The following is a 23,153-nucleotide window of genomic DNA, read 5'->3' as shown; positions in this document are numbered from 1 at the left end:
CGCAACTTTACGACTGCTCGAAATTTAGTAAACCGTAATGAACTCGATAATGAAGTAGACCGTGTTCATATTTTGAGAATCCAACTCTTTCGACATATCATTCAAGATTCCAAAGTAATGATTTTATACCCAATGTTCCCTTACGTCAACGTTAATAACGTCAACCTCGTTTGATTTCGATGAGCGTAGGAACTGGGGAAATATGCAGATCCAATCACGTTGTGGTTATAGTTCTTCGTTATATTATAAAAAGAAATAACACTAATCAGGTATTGATTATAGTGGACTCTAACTTCTCGTTTGCACCGGTTCGAGGGCAGGAAGTTTAAGAGAGTTTACCGTAATGTGCCTGGATCGGTATACTTTCACCATTTAATCGTGTAATCCGAATAGTACTGGTTTTCGTAATCTTTTCAGGTACGACTGAAAACTTTTAGCAAATGTCACCAAAGCTATCATTTATTTCTGGGAAGCAGCTGTGTCCATAAATAAAATTCGTGAGCGCGATGTGATGTACAACGATATAACACGTAATTTCAAACATTTTCAAGTACAAGGTGGTTATTATACAGCACTCAAGACGTCTTCCCGCGAAAGAATAACCGTGTGCACATCTACATATTAAAATGATGTTGTTTCAGGTTAAGGTTATATTTTTTTTCTTTTTCAAGTCTTCTGCATACGTAGGATTGTATTACTGTATATAAAACGTCTGTCCGTCGTTCCTACAGTGGAATCGTGGGTGGCGAGACTCAATTTACGCTAAGTACGGTTAATCGCTCCCCCTCTTCACTCGCTGTCCAATATGACGTCACGAAATACTCGTCTCATCGTCGTATTGATGCTCTCCTCTCAGAGACCTCAGATCCGACTTTGAGATTGCGACGTGTTTCCCCGTAACGATATCGTGTATATTTTCAGAGATGCCCTGTACGCCTTGAAGACGGTATTATTCGCAGAGCATTAGTCTGGTTCAAAATAAATTTGACGTTTGAAAAGTGAGTCCTTGCCGGAGTTTAAAATTGCGTTTTTGTTCCGCGACCCTGTACACGAACACGATGTAACGGTAGGATTGATTGGAAATTGTTGTGTTTCGGCGAATGGACATTACGTACAGATTCAATCAGTGTGTACTGATCATTGACACTTGGACGAGAGCTGAATATTTGTGACGAGTCTCCGGAGAACTCGCGAGTGACTAATACATAGCACCAGGAGAGGCTAGCTAGTCTGTGTCAGTTATCGATTGAATTCTTTGAGCATTTTGCGATAAGGTACAGTACACCACGCATTCAGCAGATACGTCACAGTAGTTTAGTATCGTATATAGGTGTCAGAGGTGCGTGTTACCTAGCCACGTGCGATTTGGAAAAATCAACTTGTATATGTATATCGTGTCTGTAAGGATTGAATGAGTGATCGTAGATTTTTTTCAAATAATATGAAAATCAGCTTGTATCTGATGCCTTTCTCCTACCAACTGTTTCAAGGTCGTACTGTTCGATTGTAAATGAAAGAAAATCGATCAATTGTTATTATAATCCTGATTTTTTCACTTTCAACTGCGCTCAAAATAAATTTTTCAACTATAACGACGAAAAAAAAAAATGAATTTCAGTATAAATTTGAGAACGATTTGATGAGTAGATAATCGTAATTCTGTCGTCTCGGTTTTCTCGCCATACTTTACGCACCGCACAGGCCAATGCGCAAAACCGTTACGAGAACGAAGTTATTAACGTTAATGTACCGAAATGTTGAAACAAAAAACACTATTTTGCACCTTTAGAATACCTAAAGAAGTTTATTTTACAAAATCTGAGTTTGTTGATGCTGTACCAGCAGTTTATCAGATGTCAAGTAATCCTAAAGTTTCAAAACAACGACTTTTTCCAAAGACGCGTCGTTACAATAACGTTACAAACTTCAGCCTGATAAATCGTTAGCGTTTGAATACAACTTTTCTTTCTAAAATTAAAATGTTACCGAATTTAACGCGGGAGAAACAAGAATTAGAAACGCAATAAGACGATCGTCGACTTCCTCAACCGACTGTACGCACCTTCAAACAGAATTGAAAGTGAAACGGTCGGTCAACGGTATTTTACAACGGTCGCGCGCACGTAACCGCCGCTTACAGCGCGTCGGTGTCGAGTCTTTCGCATGGTGTGAAAATGGGAAGAAAACCGACAAGAAGGAATATGGCCGAAGTGGCGGAATGCGATTGGGAGAATTTCACCGAGCTTCGGAAATTTCCGTAGCCGTTTAGTCCATGGCGAATTATATAAACGGTCGCCGCCGGGACCGGACCAAAGAATAAACAACCGCAATACCAAGGACAGAGATCGGAGGGCCCGGTGTAACCGTCGCGACGCGACTTTCAAGGCGCCAGGACCCGAAGAGAGCAGCCAGAGAGAACAAAGAGAGCTTGAGCGCAGGTAAGCATTATACTCATCTTCGATGTAATGCTCTCAGGTAAATTTCACGGTAAATTTTTCTCTACCCTGCTCTTAGGATTCGTTTGAAGTCCAAAGGACTCGCACTCTTACAATTAGACCTTGCTGCAGGTAGATAATTCGGAGCCGAGAACAAACCGGATTCTCACCTGAGAACAAGTGAAAAGATTTTTCCCGTTTAAGGGGATGTCCTTGTCGATTTCGACGCCAACGTATATACGTAGCTCCAAGTATCGACGTCCAGGTATCTCTAACGAAAAAAGGGCTCAACAGTCCCATTCTATACACAATTTTGAACAAGAGAACTCCGATGCATTTTCATTTCAGGCTGAAATAAAGAAATTGCACGGATTCTACGAACCGTAACAGTAAGTTCGTAGAATTCATGCACCGAAAAATGGATTTCAGTGTTTTTGTATAGAATTGTGAATAGAATGAGACTATTGAGCCCTGTTTTTCGTTCGAGATACGTGGGCATCGATATTTGGGAACATATGCAGTCGAAATCGACCAGGGCACCCTTTTAATAACCTCGCTTTTGTTTGACGATTTCACATTTTCCAAAGCTCGAAATTACACAATTTATGGATTCGCCCCTCGTGACTTGAAATATTCATAATTATTCAACTGTACTATAACGTACCGGTGTTTGTGCCGTATTATCGAGCCTACTATAAAATCTGATAAGGTAGTCAATGAAAAATAGTAAAGGCAAACGTTCGAGTGTTGCCGATGAAGAAAAAAACTCAACCGTACGATCACTGAAAGCAGTGCTAAAAAGCTATGTTCTCTACTGCTTAAAATAAATGCATCAACGAAAAATCGTGAAGCGATTGAGTCTCCGGGTGTTGGTAAACTTGAAGCTGAGTGGGCGAGCTATAAAGCCTGCCAAATTGCGTTTGGATAAATAGTCTAGGAATGTTATGGGTAGATGGTATGTATTTTTTGTCGGTTCGTGAGAAGTTTATCTGCTATGAAAGCGCGAATGTCGCCGTCGCAACTTGTCTGATCCCGCGGCTAGAACATATAATCAAAGTAAGATTCGACTGACCCGCGAGGTAACCATCAGGCGTTTGCAGACAGACCGCAACGTCTGGGATTATAAATAGTTGCGATATACAAAGTCTGACGGTCTGACTTTGGCGGAACTCGATCACGGGTAAACGACACATTGGCTAGAAGGTGTGTGTAAACAAAGGAATGACCCAGAAAATTGAAAAACCCGAATTAAGCCGAAGTTTGTAACGAGCTTGTTGTGATGATGCATCTTTAGAGAAAATGGTTATTTTACAACTTTAGGATTACCGGAAATTTAGTAAACTGTTACCAAATACAGCATCACAAACTCAGATTTCGCAAATTCAACTTCTTCAGTTGTCTTAACGTTACAAACTTCAGCCTCGTAAATCCAACGCCGATGGAACCGTTAAAAAAAAAAAAAAAACTCCATCAACAACAATTGCACCGCGGTGCAACGCAACCGTCCGACGGTTTTCGAAACTCGCGCCCGTGGTTCACTTCGGACACCTGCTTGAGAACGGTTGCGACACGCACTGAGATACGATCGCGATTAGCGTCAGCGTTGATACGAATTTTACCAAAAACAACAAAAAGTCACACTCACATGTAAGTTGCAGCAACAGCAAAAGAGCAGCCACCTGTCTCCCGTGAGCCGCCATTGTCCGGAGTTTAAAACCGGTCAGCGAGCGGTCGCCGTTCTCTTCCTCTCGGTCCTTCGTCCGGAGATTCAAATTTATTTATAACAACCGCCGTCGTAACGTTTTCGATGCGTATTTCGGGAGCGTCTCTTATCGCTAGTGAAAATCGGCCCCGAATAATCGGTTATTCACTCTGACACACGCGGTCAAGGCTCGGACGTCTCTCCGACTGCGTCTATCTTTCTCCCGAGCTCTCTAATCACGCCCGCAAATCGACTTCAACGCGTCGTCGCTGTACGGTGGACGATTTCATACTGTGGCGGGGAGTGCCGCGCTCGTTTGATCCGACCCGTTCGGGCGAATTCGGCCGCGCTCGGCAAGCCTCGGCAAGCGGCGTCGCAGGTACAGCCGAAGACCGAAGACAAACGGCCAACTTCTCGGTGTTCTCGCGCGGCCTCGCTACGCATTTCTAGCGACTCGCGAACCTCGGGCCGTCACGTCGGCCGCGCCCATCGCATCCAGCGCTTTAATTGTTACAGCACCGTACGCGTTGACCTGCAGCCTTGTTACATTCGTTACCGTAGATCCTGAAACCTGAGGTGCCTTCATTCTTCGCTACGACTCTTCGCCCTGAACACCTGCCTAATTGGTTTATCCTTGAAATTAGCCGCATCAGGATAAGGTGGGAAGGTTCGGTTCGTCCGACGCCAGCCCTCAAGAAAATATTTCGTTGGTTGGTTTCGGCACCATGAACTTAAGTATTGTTCAAATTTTAGGAAATGTTCGGGCAGTTCGGTCTTCAGCTAATAAATCACACTCGGAATGCATTTTCTTGCAGTCAAATTTCTAAGAAAGACTACAAAAGAAAGTTTTTACATTTTTGTGTGGGTATTGACTGTAAAATTTCGAAAGTTGAAACAAAAAAGGACAAAAATTATTGCTAACAATAAGAAAATTTATCAATAATAATATGTGATATTGAATCGAATTACAGGAAAACGATTGAACACTCAGTTTTGTCAATTTCTAGTAATGCATTAAAACTCTTTCCAGTCATAGATTTCTCTATACAATTATTCTCATTGTCAGAAAAAAGTATATCAAGCATTGATATACTTATACTTTACAAAAACTTGCAACGCGTTTCGATTAATATTAGGAAATAATAATAGGTAATATACAAAAAATGCAAAGAAATCTCGAAAGTGCACATAATTTTATACTTCAGAGTTTTTCATTTAAAACAAAGGGATAAAAACCTTTATGAGAAATGGTGATAAAGGTGATGCCATTCTTTCTGGCTTTTTGTAAGTACTAAACTCAAGTACTAATTCTTCGTTTACAAGTAACACGGAAATCTTCTATCACGAATATTTCTCAGAACAATAATCTACCTGCCAGAAGGAAACTGTAAGAAATGTATATGAGCAGGTATAAATTAATCACCATTTTTAAGCCATCATGAGACATTTCTTAACCCAGGCTGATTCACGTGTAAGCTATTCTACACTAATGTTTGCCACATGATATTCGAATAACTGGTTGAATTTGACGATTTTCATTCTTTTCCAACTCTCTGTTTCCTTGTTTTCATGTACAGCATGTAATTATTATAAAAACGAATTATCAACATTGCGGTAAGTATCGTGCTTGCAATATGAGTAAACTAGCATACGTCGCAAGACAGGTTTTGAAACGTTGTTTTATCGTTTTTATCGTTTTTATCGTAGACAGTTTTCAACTTTTTTTGTGCTTTTAACACGAAAACATGAAATCAAACACACACCGCACCGCACAAAGGCAGAAACGGAAGCTCATTCAAAAGTCGAGGAGAGACAGAAAATTGAAATGGAATTGTGCGAAGGTTTGAAACGACGCAGGGATGTTCATGTGAAATTAACTGATTGTCGTGTGAACGAAGCTGATGTATACGCAACGAAATCAAACGTCGAGGATATTACCATCTCGCCGCCTATAGCGTTTACCCAGTACCCTATTATATTATACGCTCTTGACTTCGAATGGGAAACAAGTCGGGGTGAATTTCGTCGGAAATAAACACATGAGAGTGCGCGATGGCAAATCCCAAAAAAATCGCACAAGGCAAACAGAAAACGTACTGCGATTCATTTCTATAGAGCAGCGTCTATTAAATTAAAGGAGAGAATCGGCAATAGGAGTGAAATATCAGGCTTCAGGATAGTAGATTGTGTATCAAAAAGGCAATGTAGGTATTTGAACGCCGAGTGTAACATAAACTGATTTCTATTTTTTAATAACCACCAGTTGATGATAATTACCCGTATAGCGGCATTGACCATCTCAAAACGCAAATAGATAACACAGGCCCACAAAAAAAAAACAAGTGTCTGAACTCGGCATGCGAAACATGTTTTCTCGCGTACTTTTTATCGCTGAATCCGAATCTGAAGTCAGACTGAAGTCTTCCGAGCCGATTTTCAGTAAATGGCTGTCGAAAGTAAGAAAGTAAGTGATACACAGTCGTATGAGTTTTCGAAATTACAATCATCATAACTATACGTTTTTGGGGTCGCTGAATCCGAATCTGGGGTCGGTTTGACCGTATCAGGTAAAAATCAAGGTCAAAACGAGAAACAACTGATAAAGCAGAGACAATCACCATAACTATACGTTTTTGGGATCGCTGAATCGACATCTTTAAACGTTCGCATCGAATACAAGATGAACATTTGTTTGCATAGTAGGCTGGAGCTTTTTTATAAAAAAATTTGATTATCTACAAAATTAAACCAAAAACACCATCCCAACTTGAACAGTTTTCGAGATATTTCAGTTAGTGTTTGAAAAATCCAAACCGGATGAGACACCTTTCAGAATTTTACTACGGAGTTCTGGCTTTACGAGGCTTTATTTAAGGCTAAAAATTGAATTTTCGAAGGGTACGTAAGAAAAAAAAAGTTAGTGAAAACGACCCTAATAAATGTCTTTGAAGTTCCTATTCAAGTGGGAAAGTCTCTGCCGCCTAGTGTCCGAAATTGGTAATACTTCGAATGAATTATCATTTCGATTGAAAAATACAAAACATGCACATCAAAGAATCACAAGACTATCGAATCAACTCAAATTTTGTTTCGGTGAGATAGTATTCCTTTGGTATAACCAAACGTAATTTATTTGTTGTAAGTGCGTATGCAATGGTGTTGAGACTTCTTGAAATAAATTTCAAGTGTATGTTTGCAATTTTCAACAACACGTGATTGTTATAAAGTAAGAAAAGTTGTATTTCATTGTATTAGTGAATTACTTGAATTAACAATAAATACGGTACATATAGCAACTCAAGAATTCTTTCTTGGGTTCACTCAAACATATCTTTAATTTTTCGGATGGATGAAATTTTATTGTTTCGGAAACAGCAATATAATTTGATGAACAAAATAACTTTTTGAAATGAATATCAAAATCTGCCTAGTCAAACAAATGCTTGTTTCAATATATTATACATTTTTGATTATAGTTATCATTGATTATGTCTAACAAAAATCACAGTGTAACAATTAGGGGAAAGTCCCCCAGTACCGGACACCTAAGGTTATTCGTTAATAAAATCGTTATTTAAGTGAAAACATAATTATTTTTATTTTTATCATAATCTTTAGAGTATGTTTAACAATATAGGAACTTTTGGAATTAGTATATAACGTTAAACTAAGAATAAAATACAATTTTATTTAGTAAGAAAAACTAGGGTGTCAGAGAAGTGTCCCCTAGTACCGGACACTAATAGTACGGATGGAAAAAATGTCTTAAAATTTAATGAATTTTGCAGTGGTCACATATATATTTGTCAAAGCACTCAGGGATGTCTGCGCACATCTCATGCGCCCATTCCTTGCAATTGCAGCACTGAATCCAATCCTCATCGTTTTCTTTAAGACGTACAAGGCACATGGTTTTTCTTTGCGTTGCTTCGCGTGTTTCAATTGAAGAATCACCAACAAACTCTACAGTTGTCTTACGTTTTTGCGGTTTCGCAGCACGTTTGTTGTCAATAGGCTTTCTTTTGTTTGTACTTGTGTTTGCCTTTGACATTTTGACGTTTCCTTTTTCTTCGAGCATGGTCTTGTACGGCGACGAAGTCAAAATGTCACTTTTCTCAGCCTTCCTGCGTCGTGAAGAAGTCCAGTCGAGGCTTAAAAGTACATTCGCCTCCACTTCTCATAATCTTCATGCGATCGCACAAGGTACTTTTTGGTGCTCCATATTTCACTGCAGTCTCTCTACCTGTCATTTTGCCACTCAAGACTCTTCGAACTGCCTTCTTCGTAGTTCCTTCGGACCATTTTCCTCTTTCGAATATTTTTGATTGGTTAGCCATGATAGAATAACACTAAAACACGTCGGAACAAGTTTTGTACAAATAGTCAATATCAGAGAAAAAATTGGGTGTCCGGTACCGGGGGACAAATCGGGTGTCCGATATTAGGGACCCGTAATGCACAGCTAAATAATGAAATATGTGCTTGTTTGCAAATATATGAACTTTTATTGACCATTACCTGAAAGAATACACACCAACGAACATCCCAGACCAAAAATAATAGAACAAAATCATGCGTTGTTTAAAATAAAGAAACGTGAAACTTAGACGGGACGTAAATTAATGCCAGCCCAAATGTTCAACTGTCTCTCTAGCGACACACGGGCGCTCACTGCCACGTCGTTGTGCAGGTTCGAACCACACAATAAAACTACTGATACTTTGTTTACTTTGGGACTTACGACGTGTGTCCGGTACCTACTAGGTGCCGTCCGGCGTTACGGGACTTCCCCCTATCACGTCAAATAAAATAGAAATGAAGTAAATTAGTTATTTGGTTCGATAACTCTTTTTCCTCGGTGTATACTTCGAGTATCCGGATAGTTAGTATATCCAGGGAAATTTATAGAAAATTTGAAAAACAAGTTTAAGGAATTTGAAAAACAGTTGTGTATTTTTGCAACACGGTTTCATAAAATTGTGAGCAAGCTGTCCAATCATACGGAATGTAAGGCAATCCCATTTTGCCGTACAAAAATTATATTCTTGCTCCATCTCTGCCAAGAAAATCTGCAGTGAATTCTCAGATACTTGCAAGAGTATACATATGATAGTACTCATAACTAACGCGTAGCTGTAATACTTGTAGTACTACTATCTTGACACGAACCCCATGCGGGAAACCGAACTATTCGTATTATTCGGATAGTGTAAGTATCCAAGTAAATCAAGTGCTCTAACTATTCGAATAGTTCGGATGGTTCAGATAGTACGGTTAGCCGGGTACTCGAGTACTCGAACTATTCGGATATCCGAATTTGATGCGTTGGATCCGGTGGACACAGGTTGTTCGGAAATCCGGTTATCCAAAAAAGTGGTAGCTCTATTCAATATGCAATGAAAATACGTGCCGACAACACGATATGCCGAGAGAAAGTGCTTCTTATGTAATTGGCATAATTGGCAAGTATGCCAATTATCTTCTTGATTAACAACGTAAACAGATTGTTGACGAGCAGCAGACGAAAAGATTAATACGACAACGTGTCTGCAGGTGCAGAAATCTGCGACGGTTTGGTGAAAGCACTACAAGTAACGCTAATTGAAATTAATCGCTATACATGGCTTAGCTAACAATCGTTTTATTGCTCGGCGATTAGTTATCACGTTTGATTTCAGCTTGATCACCCCTTCTTAATATAACTTGTCAGTGATGGAGCGCTTCCGCGTGTGTTACGACAAATTCAAATAATTCCTAATTCAATATCTTTGGAGAAGTACAATGACATTGTGTAAATGATAAATGTAGGTGAATGAATAAAAAAGATAACAAAAAAAAGCATAGGTCATTGCACGTTGCCAAAATAATAGTTCTCTGGATTATACGGGATTCCAAAATATTCTGACAAATCGGCGTTTCTATTGTAAAAGGAGGCGGTAATAGCTTCCGTAATTGTGATAAGAAGAAAAAAATATTCATCTCGAAATATCATATTAGCACGTGGTGTACAAGTTTTTGTTCTTATTTTACGACATTTAAAATTATTCGATATCGCACCCCCAAAATCAAACTGTAACAACTCAACAAATTTCGTTTCTTCCAAACCGCCATGAAGACTCATATATTACGATTCATTTAATTTGAATATGAATTCACGAAAAAAACCTTTCTTTCCATGTGTTACAGTTTTGTTTTAGGCATGCGATATAATGCTTCACGTATAAAATTGAAAACTTCAAAATGACTCGGCAGATGTGCGCGAGTACTTGATTTCGTTCATAATTTGTTCCAGATGTTTCGAAAACTGTGGAATCGAGACGAAACCACATTGTGTACACGCAAGTGTAATCTTTGCTGTAATAACGAGAGTCACAAGACCGTGCGATAGCACAAGACTATCAAATTAGGCAATACAAACGACAATCACACTACGCTTCTAAAAACGAAGAGGCAAACAAATACATATTCTGTTCGCAAAATACGTTAGCAGATAACGCTTGCTATTAAATGGTGGACTTTCTGCATTTACATAATTAACCGAGGAGAGAAAAACGCGAGTGTCTGCACGCAATTTAAGCAGAAAATTCACAATATAGGTTATACTTAATATCTCAAAAAATTCATATCCATTACGTGAATTTATAAATGAGATCACCTTACATTTATATTTCGATTTGTTTCAATAAGTGCAAACATCGATCACTCACACGTATTTCAGATCGTTTTCCGTGATATTTAAAAAAATACCTAGACGGCTGCAGCGATCGAACTTTGGCAGGTTGTTAACACGAATAGTGGGCATTGTAAAGGGTGGGAGACATTCGCATGTACATATGTACATACCTACGAGCACTATTGTGCGAAATAATGAGTATTACTATCTAGATGAAAATTATTCATACTCAAACTCCTCAAGATAAGATGTAGGATGTGTATTCAAGCCTCTGTAAAGGAAATCCGATTTTCGCCCTCACTGGAGCGTGCGTAAAGTGTCCCATTTCCGGACAGTGCGGTAAAACGATGTTGGGGCATGCGCATAACTGATGTGCTATATTTTACACACTAGGGCTGTTTTGGAGCATTCGCACTTTCTAATAATTCAATTTCACGCACAATGTGAATTTATCCAAGATAAATAGCTCCCTAAACTCACAGAATTTAGACCAATTTACAACTTGGGATATCGACTCAACTATTCTAACTGTAATACTGTTGTGGGTGAAACAGTGCTCAGTGTCTGTAGAGTGCACAAAATCATTAGCTATATCTTGAAAATGTGATTCCACTCGTTCCGGGCGGTCGCCATCTTTATTACGTCAATGTGAGCATCTGTGTGTCAGCTGTTGCGCGACTATTTTATTAACATTTTACTCTAGTTTTAGGCTTGTTTCTCGCTAACCGGAAATACTTCGAAAACCTTGCGTGACAATTTTATGCAAGGTACCTTTTCCACTCATCAAATGTTCGAAGCATTTCTTATTTGTAATTGAGAATTTGAGGGGTATACCTGAGGTACCAACAATGTTTGCCTTCACATTTTGGTTGAATTTTACCAGCGTGAATAAAGTCGTTGGCAAATGCCTACGAGAGGTTCGTCCGTGCTTCAAAAAATACGACTGACTCGGGATTACTTCTTGCGTAATTAATGAGGTACTACAAACACGTGGTGAAAGTAACGTATAGCTTGTACATGCCGACTAGTCAAGTAAGTGCGTCCTTGACGTAGACGGACGTGGTGGTTTCCGACCACGTGGGGTGGAGAAAAAAGGGGTTCGGTTACATCGCGTGGCGTCTCGCGGCGGGGTGAAGGCTTGGCCAGGGGGAAGGGGGGGTGCAGATTTGTTTAACGAGAAGTAACATGGTACCATACATTGTTGCAGGGAGAGGGTGAAAAATCGAAATAGTACAAAGCGGCAGAAACGGAGTTGCAAAAATATCATAAGTTATAATGTTTTATAGGTGAGACTAGGTTAGGGTTTGTTTGACTTGCTTTATGTGTGAGTGCCTTGGTGACAACTTAAATCACGTTAAATATTTGCTTTCATTCGGATACTATTCACAGGATAGAAGTACAGGGACTGGTTTGAAACATTTTTCTCATTCTTCTTATCTTTTAATTCTAATATGGCGTGTTCCGTAGGTAATCGGCAAGTTTCAAATACCGATAACTTACCATTCGAGTATTTGTACTGAATTAAATGACATGAAAAATAGTTGCAGTTGATTGTTGGTCGATATGGTATATTTCCTTTATTTATTTTTAGATCGAAAGTGAGATCGCCTAATTTGAATACTGGCTTTGAAGATCTATGGGTGTGAGTGATTCTGAGGTTTTTTTTAAAATGCTCTTCGTATTTGTTACAAGGTTACGATTTGAGTGTACTAGTTACTTTTTTTCGTTGCGACGTTGACCATATTTTTAGTTAGTTAGTGTTTGTTTATTTCATTCCAGTCAATTGATTATAAGACCCTGCTCGTTTGCATATACCATTCAAGCCACGACAATTAGGTATAAATTATAAGCGCAAATACAAACAAGCAATGCCGCGTTTTCCTTTACTACGTATTAGATTTTAGAATTTTTATTTCGAACAAATAAGATCTCTAGAGGGTATATATTGTAACGATTCAAATGTGACCGCGCAATGAACACGGCACGAGCGGATGAGGTTAGACCCAGGGAGTGGGGCACCTGGTCACAAATTTAAGAAGAAAGGTTGCTTGGTCTATGTCTCTCCAGGAGGAAGGAGGTGCGAAGGTTCCCCTCTCTGAAACTAAGTCGTAACCGATCGAAAATCGACTAACTAATAATAATAAAGTAAATCTAAACCACGAGGACGAACATTTCAAATTAATAATTAGACTCTCCAAAAGCCAACCCAAATTTTAAAGAGCGACGATATAAAACGAAGAAACAATAAAAGTGAAATCAAAAAATATAGTGCCTCGACGAAAGACAGTTATTTACAATTATTTATAATTTTAACAATATCCACCAGTTTTAACAATATACACTATTTTGAACAACATACACCTGGAATGAATGAATTGCGGAATGGACGAATGAACGAATCTTGGACCTAATGACAGCTCATGTTTTAACATCTTTATAAATAAATTAAAATTTCACTCCGCTGTTCGTACTTTATGAAAGATACTTAATATTGATTTCGCCTAATTTTTAATTTTCAAAATAGTCTTACAATATTGAATTAAATATCGTTACTGTATGCATCGCCATTTGAAGGGTGGCACGGTGAAGCTGTGCAACTGCCAAAGTATCGAAAATACATTCGATATTTTGAGAAATTAAAAAAAATTATGGGAAATACGATATCCATGGCGTCAATTTTTAACCATTGATTCTTGACATTTTTACCAAAATAAAGAGAGTTTCAAAAATAACAAATTTGCCGTTTCGGCTGCCTTAAGGAGGCATAAGCAAAACCACAACACTCCACCCAGTACGAAAAACGGGGAAGGTGACTGTCGCATCTTAAAGGTTAGCACAAGTTCGATCTCTATATCTCATTGAATAATCGAAATATCAACTTTTACCACTCTTTAATTTTTATTTACTTCAATTCAAAAACCCCAAATTTGCCATCGAATTTTGCCGCCATGCAAATCGTACTCTTGTCAAAAAATTCATACGCACTCCTTTGCAAAACGACATGGTTTACAAAAACTTATTCGCGAAGTTGTAAAAAGTTGGCACGGTAAACGGTGCCAGTATCATCTTTATGATTTTTCGGGAGAGCAAAAAATTGTCTCAAAATTTGATTGATTAATTAGAAAGAAAAATCGCAAAGGACTCTTTGCAGTTTTTCAAACTCTTTTAAATGGCCCAAGCCGCGATTTAATACAGCAATCCGTCTTCGAGAAAATGATGAAAAACTCGCGCAAATCGATTTTTTCTGTGCCAGTAAGTCCACAGTTCAAGCCTATTCTTTCTTCTTTCACTGAGAGAAATTTTTAGTTCCGGTTAACGCTCAGTCCTTAACTCTTTTCATTTTTTACCACAATCGAAAAATATAGTTCTAGGTACAAAATGAAAATTAATTTTGCAGCTGTTACCAGAAAGTCTAGTATTTGTTACTGCTCTTTCTCATTATCATCACTGTTACTGTATTTTCTTGTAATTGTTACGAAAGTTTAATGCTTGTGCAACAATAAATTGATGTTAAAGCCTTATTTAACTAAAAAAGTAGAGTAAACCGAACAAACTGATTTTGGGTTGCAATTACGCAAAAAAGATCGACAATAGCGCAAAATGGTTACGGGTCACTCATTTTGCGTAATCCCAACAATATTCAAACAGTTTTATTAACGATACCTGTTTTACTGAATTTTTCAAGTAACTACGACAAATGAAATTTTTCTCAGTTCTGCTTTAGATTTAATGCCTAATAGTTAAAAGTGGTCTTTTCTGTACTGTGCGCACGCGCTGTCGGAAACAAATCTAACATTACGCGACCCTAACCTCAATTTCATGTTTCGTGAAAAAATGCGTAATATACTCTTGTTATTCATATAAAGGATGCGACAAGGCAACAAGGATGCCAACGGTCTTTTCGCCTCGCGTGTTCGGAATATTCGTCTTCGGCTCACCTACGACTCATATTGAAAACTTACGCTCGGCTCGAAAAGACTCGAGTTTGGTTCCTTGTTAAACAATATATCATTTCACTAGAAACATTTCTCTTCGCCTCATTTAGTGAATTCCGTGAGCGAGAATCATACAATTGTACACTATATGCGTGCAGTGAGAAAAAAAGAATAGTTATCGCTCATCTGATTCACGTGGATAAAACACTCATTTGATTCAAATACGTTATAATTGAATTCAGCAATGCGCATGCATCTCTAAAATTTCAATGAATTGAATCGAAGCCTTTGTTCATCTAATGAAATAATTGAACGTTGATGACCATGCGCGAAAATAAGACGCAGTTATTTTTTGTATGATCAACATGTTTTATACAACTGAATAAAATTCAGAATGAATTTAATTATCGAAACACGATCAACCGAATAACAAAAGAAAAAACTGGTTGAAGAAGTCATGAATCCATCCGTAGGATGATCCACTAATTACGATATACTCGATTTCGAAAGATTTCAGCTGAGTCAGTCAGCAATTAATTTGTAGAATTAAACAAATGTGACTGCGTTCCTTATTTAATCCTCTCGGTCAGGAGTGTCAAGAATCGCGTAACGAAGCATCCGCTTGAGTGTCGATGGCACAGTTATTTTCGCGTGAAGAAGTTCCTGTTAACGCACATGCCACTGATCCTATTGCACTACATATTCAAAGTAGTCGTGCAACAGCGATGGCCACCAAGCCAAAAATAATATAATCAACGCATCGATTAATCAAGTACAAAAAAGTAATCGAACTCGACTCGATTGAATCGGGACGAATTAATCGATTAATCGATTATTTCGTATTTTTTTGAAATGTTGCGTATGAAACCAAAATTTCGTAAATTTCAGTACGTAGTCTTAATAGCAGAAAAGTTTTTTGATGATTTATAATTTCATTCAAAGCATGTTTCAATTCCAATTGGAAATATTTATTTATCTTTCACTTATTACATCAAATAGATACTTAATAAGTAAGACGATGATAATAATTCATACTTTAACCCCATAAATTGATAAATTGTATCGCGTCGTTCATGGTCATGAAAAACAAAAACCTATTGTAAGTAAAAATAACCGAGTCGGTCGATTATTCGATTTCGTAAAATAATCGATTATACTCGATTATCCAGGTAAAAAAAATAATCTATTTAACCGAAAATCGATTATCTTTGGTTATCCTTAGCAATCGAGTTTGTCAACGAAGTTAGCGCAGAAAATCCACCTTACATCACGACTTACATCAGTTACAGCCGCTACAGTTACGCACGCATACGCATGTTCAGATCGAAAATACAGCAGAGATGAGCGAGAAAGGTAGCGAACATGCGAGGCTACGTGCAAGAGGCGCATGTAATACGCGAGCATTGAGCGGTCAAAGGCGTCGGCAGCGGAGGTGTTCGGTGGCGGGGGGGGGGGGGGGGGAGGAGGGGAGTGATCTCGCGAATGACGTCCGAGATGCTGGTTGTGTTGGAGCAGGTCGGCTGGCGCCTGGGAGGCAGGCAGCCAGACGGGCGCCAGTTGAGGAGAGGGAGTATTCCGCGGGCGAAATGGTGCGGTGGATGCCGCCGGGAAGAAGAGGGCGGCAGAGCGAGGAAGAGGCGGCGTTGGGGGGGGGGGATGAGAGCAAGCGAGAAGAAAATACGACGACGCTTGTGACACGGAGGGACGGAAGCTAGGCGCGGCTGCCTGCGAAGAGAAATGGGAAATGCGTGCCTGCGTACCGAGAGGAAAACACCGGCGTTGTATTGCGACAGAGATAGTACGGATAAAAAAGTGACGGCAAAAAGGGAAACGGCGGCAGTTTGTATTAGACGGCCCTGGTAATTAACGGGACCAAAAGTCGGGCGTGCCTTGAAATTCTGATACACCTTCACGTTAACGCGGGAGATGCTGGCTTTGCTGAAAACGAGGGGTTCTAACGGGCCTTGGGGTGTGCTTAAGTTGGGATTTCATTGGGATGGCTAGGAGAATTTTCGGTTCGCGGATGATGGTGCAGATTAGTAAGGGATAGTTATCGAGTAGCTTTAACAAGTTTGGTCGATATGGATTATCTGTCGTGCTGTTATGAGTTTATGGAAACCGTATGATTTTTATACCTGTGAGGGGTTCAAGCTTTGTAAAATTCATTTCAGATTTCTCGTCATAGTTATAGGAATTATGATGAAAGTTGGGGACGCGTTCGCGGGACGTAACATGAACGGAAGATTGATCATCATTCGTTTGACTGTTGGGTAAGTTTTTGTATTATAGTTTTTTTCGTGTTACTCAATGCCTGTAGGGAAAAGCAAATTTGACCCTTGCAATAAATATTTTCAACCAGGCTATAAATATTTACTGTTTTACGAGAATCTCTCAAATATGTAAATGTTTTTCTTACGTTTTTCTAGGGAATGCTAGAGCCTCTGGGTGTAGCACGACCTTTACATTATTACATGTATCATTCACCGAATGTGCGGCTCGTGGGTTTTAAAAAATATAAAAGTTACAAGATATAAGATAATATCTGAACTTTCAAAAAATCGATAATTTTTGCCATTTATTTCTATCAAATTACATAGCTATAACATTCAACCACCTAGACGTATTAAAGTTGAATTAGACGATTGTCACTGCAGAATCGCGTATTCATAAAAAAAAGAAATATCCTAATTACAATATTTCATCCACCGTAACTACTAACTATAGAAACAAACGTACATTATTTTGAAAAATCACCGTAAACTTCATTATTACACACGTAACGGAAGCTATTGAAGAGTATAATAAACGCACGATGACATCATGCTTTATAATTGCAAGAAAGTGCAAAGCTTAGTTCATCCTGTTAGTTTTTATCTATTTTTCATACGTATACCTATACAAGTATGGAGAACTCTTCTGTAGCGTCAGGAATCTTAGCGATTGAAATCGGACCGATTTCTCAATTGCGGATCTTACAACAAACGAGTCTTGCTACTAATCAATGGATTGCTCGTTCGCTTCATCGTGTCGTTATATCGTCAATATTAGTGGTGATCCGTCATCGCCAAGGTTTCGAAAAGCTTGTACCTCTGATAAAGCCTGCACCGATTATTCTCATTAGTAAAATAATGTTACCGGTCAGTATATACGGAGAATGTGATTGGATCTACTTTTTCGATGTGAGATGCAGCTGGCGATATTAATCCTTACGCCAAAGAATACTACAGACTCTTCTAACTCATTAGCAGGCATACGTCCTTCATTACTTAAGTCACAACCTACGTATTCAGAAGCGCGTAGACGCACCTGCCAGAGGCGACAAAACGTTGGTTCTTATCTCCAGACAAAAACAATGGTAACAGTCGTTGATAAGAGTATGGAGCTCAACCGGCGAGAAGCATGTCAGACTTCGAAACCGCGGTTAGTCAGGTAAAGAGCTCGAAAAATTCCGTCTCTTGGGATAACAAGTGAACCAATTACATGCTGGACTGAAAAATTATCGGAGGGCAGTAGCTCCAGACCTTCGGCCTCTCGTAGTCCTTTTTCTTTATCATTTGTCACCTTTGTGTTTACGGCGAAATGCAGTCGTGGCTCACTGTTTGTGTCGACTCAAGCCTGGATGCGCCTTTTTATTTTTTCAGTCCTTCGTTTTTACCCCTGGACTTTTAAGTGGTTCGAGTATACGAGAACCATACCTACGGATGTCGAAATGCGCAGACTCTAAGTGGATGTAACAAACGATCGTGGTCCCTATCTTTTCCTTTTCCTCTTCCTCTTCCTCTTCCTCATCCTCTTCCGCCTAGTCTTCTCTCTATAAAATTCTATTATTTACCCATTCTAAATGCACCGCAGAATCTGATTCGATTCGAATTCCTTGTACGACAAGGCATCGCCTCTAGATCGCGTCTGCCTTCGACGTTTCAACTGTGAAAGGACAGCACCCTTTCTAGTTCCTCTCCTTTCCTACCACGAGAATTGGCGAGGTAAACGAATTCCGGTATCGATCTCGCCGAGGCTGTACGGTTAAGAGGGTTACGCAACATACGTGGTGGTGCTGGGATTAAGGCGGCACCTTATACATATACGCCCGCTTGAACGAGCCTGCAAACGTGGTAAGCCTCTCACTCTGTGTCGTTACTACAAATTGGAGCACGATATTTTCACACTGAAACCGTTGACAATAAAAACAACCCTGCGTCTTATACTTGCAGTTAAAGATGAATGAGCCCAACTATCCAAACCAAAAGTCAGCGAAAAAAAACAGCTCGAAAAATCTCCAGCAATCATATTTGCTCCAATTAATGTCAACACGAATGAAATAACAGGTGTCAATCTGAGCTAGTTCAAAAAACGCAAACTAATGTATGAATGATTTGAGAAAAGGTTTCGGAATTATTGTAGAACGTTCGAAATGATTCAACTCTGGTGCTGTTGATCCGATCAATTTTGGGCACCACTAGTCGCTTTGTGTAATTTATAATTAGGAAAAAACTCGTTGATATCGATGCTAATTACACTCGTAACTTGTAATTGAAATTTTTCTATCACAATTGTAATTAGTATTTTTGATTCATCTAATTACAAATTGAAATTGTAATTAGTAATTTTCTTTCTGTCAATTACAAATTACATTTGCAATTTGTAATTAGAATGTAATTAATTAATAAAACGACCAACACTGGACCCGATTACGATGTTCTTGAGCAAATTTTTTTGAGTAGACCCCTATTCACCCTTAATTAAATGAGACTTAAGAGAATATTTTTGTCTCGGCTACAGAAGTTTGAAGCAGATTTCATCACATTTTCGACAATGAGCAAATGACTAACGAATTCTTTCGAATGTTCTGAAAATGTTTTCGTATTTCCGTATTTTCGATCGTTGTTGTATAAATTCTGTACGTTGTTTTTAAGCTTCACCGCGACCTCGATTATAGGTTCGTAGTCGAACTATCGTTACTTTAAAAGCCCAGCAATTGAAATATCGCTGGAACTGTTAAAAAATCGTCGCACTTATTACAAAAAGAGATCTTCCAAATACTTGCAAACCAAGAAGACATTATTTAGGGGGATCGAGGCTTGTTTTTTTGAGGGGCAGCAGTCCCTGATAATTGAAACGTTGAAAAATAAATTCTTGCAACCAGAAAATATGCGTTTTTTCAACGTCCATGACAACATCTTAATTTGAGAATTGATCAAGTAGTTTTTTGACTCTGCGCCTGAATCGTGGCTTCTCATAATAAATTTCGGTCATTTCTCGATACCGGCAAACCTAGTGACCTATAAACCGCTGTGATTGGCTTTTTTAGTGCTCTCATTTAGCCGTAATCGAGGTCACTGCACCGCTTCGAAGCGTCGTAAATACTGGAAGAACTTCTTTATATATGGTGCGTCGGGTAATAATTTCACTCGAAATGGAAGTTCGTCGCGCCTTTGTGTACATTAGACGATACAATTCGATCGTAACGAGGGGTGCAGAGTTCTTAAAAATCATAACATAGCTGTGGGTCTATTTTATTCCATTTCAGTGATTTGCACTTTGTTATACTTTAAAGCAGATTGTCATAGATTCAGATTCATGTATGATCTATCCATCCGTAGAGTGCTGATTTCACATACCTACATAAGATTAAATAAAATTAATTTATATTGAATTAAAATTTTTCCTCGCTGCTTTATGAACGTCACTGTACGCTTAGAACCCAAAGCTTACATCATGAAAATATTGTATTCACCTCAAAAGTATTGAGTGAAATACTTTGTTAGGGGATAAAGTAAAATTCACAAGTCAGCTCTACATATTATAATGTATCCGAACTACTCAAGTATCACTTACTTCTTGCAAAATATTGTAGTAAGAATTACTCTTGCCTGTTTCCATTCGGTAACGCTACGTCGTCGTTGCCAACCCCTTTCGAAGTGTGCTGTGTGTCTCACTGCAGGGAACGACGAAACACTTGAAGGGTATGATTTATTTTTCGAGAACGATACAGCCTAGGAACCCTTACTGCCAGGTTGGAAAGCATTATTTCTCCGGGGTGAGTTTACAAACACAGACTCTGCGTTTCTGGTAAAAGGACTCGTTGTTCGGTAACCCGCCAGTCTAAACCCAACGTGCCGGAGCAACGGAAGCCGGAAGTTGGTTTCCTTGGAGAATTGCTGTTTACGTTGACCCAGAAGGTATACGCAAATATGAGTCTTTTACTCTCGGATAACACAACGGCCCTCATTCACGTTCCCCAATACAGGACTCCGGCCGGACTAGCTTTGTCCTTGGGTCTTGAATTCAGCGGCCTCGTAAGAGCGCGCAGTCTGTCTTTACAAGTTTATGGTGGCAACGCATGCTTCCTAATGGTATTTATCGGACGTATACGTCAGACTTCCACACATATAGCAAATTCCCGTTTTTATGGGCTACATGAGGTGTAATGATAACATCAGCGAGAAAGTCAGAGATTAATCAGTGTAGTTCTCGACCTTGAACATTAGGTCATTTGTGGGATTTATTCTAGAAATCAAATATTGAACACATCATAAATTTGTAGATGAACAATATGTACATATTTATTCATACTTCGTTAAGTTACATTATGTATTATTAAACTAAGACATTTTTTTAAAGACTACGAATAAATGGTGAAATGTAAAGACAAAACGACATGTATGCAAAATTAAAGGACGGATCTCTTTATTTTCTCGTATTAGATCCATGTTCTGGTTATGTCATATTTTCCGTCGCTTAACTTATTAACGTGAGTTACGGCAGCCGCGTTGCAGATTTCTTTCATCGACAAATATGACCAAATATAACAATCATCACTCAATATTTCGTAACTTTTTAGATGTTCATCCATATGACAATAGGTTAATTTCTTAGCATTGATAACTAGTCTTCATCTTCTTCTAGAACTAATGTCTGAACACTGGACTGTATAAAAAAAAATCGACCTTGTTCTTTTCAAAATTCAAGTAACAAATGTTATTCCAAATGACGAGCAAAAAATGCTGTCAAAGTTTGAGCTCTTAATATCAATATGAAGAAGTGTATCATGGCGATTTTCTACTTCCCATTTAAATAACATTATACAATGGAAATTTTTTTTAATTTGGAATTGTATAACTCGTCAATACATTAGTCTACTGATAAGACCAGAACGTACGTTTGTAGGGAATTGAACGCTCTACAAAAAAGATCTGTTATCATTTTATGATAAATCTACTCTTTCAAAAGTTATTCAAGGACCTCTTAATTTTAATATTAAGAGCTCAAACTTTCATAGCATGTTTTTTGGTCATTTGGAACAATATTTTTGACTCGAATTATAAAAAGAATAGGCGGTTCTTTTGATACATTCTACTGTACACTATGAAATTCAGGAACGTCATCTGAAAAAAATCACTACAACACACCTACTTCTGGTCTACCTCGGAAAAATAGCGTCCAAATGTTTTTACTATTTCGAATAGGAAAAATTACTACCTCGTCTGAGACGAACTTTGTATTCGCCTTTGACTAGACGTCACCAAGTGCTGGTAAAAATCTGCTTTACAATCACGAATAATAGAAAGATAATAGAAGATAATAAAAAGAATATGAAAACCTATGAAATATATTGTAATTCTCTTTACTAGGAGTAATTACAATGTCGTATTGTAATTATACATCTGCGTAGCTAGTAGTGTATCTTAGTTTAGTTAGAAACTATCGCCGAAAAAATAGCTATTTCCATTGGTTTTGGTACTTCGTATTAACCTGTTACCAAAAATAGTAATCTTTCGCAAAAATCTGGTAAAATGTTGTGCATCTTTTCTCTCGGTGTGCTCTACCTGATATAAAAGTTATGTTCATGTACTGGCGAAACGAAAAATAACTGTACTCCAACATACTGTTTACTTTATTCTAATATCATTTTTGTTTCTCCGAGAATGTTTATTACTACGTAGATATAATGTACGCGTGTACACGCATTTTAGTTCTTAAAAGCTTGCCCTGCGTCCCATGACACTTTACCGTATGACGGGGGCGCTTACCAGACTCTTCATACATGGGTTTCTTTTACATAAATTTTCTCTAGGTAGAGTCTTTCAAACACGTGTTCATTGTAGCCGCGTTGAAAAATGGAGGTAAGACTGCTTTCACGAAATCCGAACTTAGTATTTTCTCAGTTTTTCATGTACCATACTCCAGATACCAAAATCTATTTGGGTATTCGTGAAAGATTTTTTCACCGTGGCCTGGCATTATTATTTCATGTTTGAAATATCACAAATACTTCGTATGTTTTGAATTCTCCTAATTCTCCTCGCTGTGACGTCACAATTGCGCATGCACAGTCACTTATAGTCGCCGATGTTATCTTTCATGAATACCCTCGTTTTTGTGCGTTAAATACTTTCAGCCCTGCTGTT

The 23,153-nt window shown here is 38.5% G+C and overlaps 1 protein-coding gene and 1 long non-coding RNA gene across 8 annotated transcripts in view; one reads left to right on the top strand and one right to left on the bottom strand.

Moving 5' to 3' along the window:
* The window catches only part of LOC107218276 (fasciclin-2), an 85,399-nt gene extending 80,966 nt beyond the window's left edge, over positions 1 to 4,433 (bottom strand). For all 5 annotated transcript variants that reach the window (XM_046744417.1, XM_046744420.1, XM_046744421.1 and 2 more), the window contains exon 1: positions 4,081 to 4,433. In XM_046744417.1, coding sequence (XP_046600373.1) covers positions 4,081 to 4,135 — 55 coding nt within the window. In that variant the 5' untranslated portion in view covers positions 4,136 to 4,433. The remainder of the gene's footprint in view (positions 1 to 4,080) is intronic.
* LOC124295215 lies at positions 1,880 to 21,389 on the top strand. Of its 3 annotated transcripts, XR_006905124.1 has the most exons (5): positions 16,558 to 16,784; positions 16,917 to 17,015; positions 18,387 to 18,857; positions 20,728 to 20,924; positions 20,993 to 21,389. It is a non-coding gene; the product is annotated as an uncharacterized LOC124295215 (long non-coding RNA). The 3 variants fall into 3 exon arrangements; XR_006905125.1 differs by lacking the exon at positions 16,558 to 16,784 and adding an exon at positions 1,880 to 2,438 and having other exon boundaries at positions 20,728 to 21,389; XR_006905123.1 differs by having other exon boundaries at positions 20,728 to 21,389.
* The last annotated feature ends 1,764 nt before the right edge of the window (positions 21,390 to 23,153 follow it).

This window comes from Neodiprion lecontei, chromosome 6 (genome assembly GCF_021901455.1).
Source record: "Neodiprion lecontei isolate iyNeoLeco1 chromosome 6, iyNeoLeco1.1, whole genome shotgun sequence".
In the NCBI taxonomy this organism is placed as follows: Eukaryota; Metazoa; Arthropoda; class Insecta; order Hymenoptera; family Diprionidae; genus Neodiprion; species Neodiprion lecontei.
Note: the sequence above shows the minus strand (reverse complement) of the source record. Positions and strands in the feature narration are given on the sequence as shown.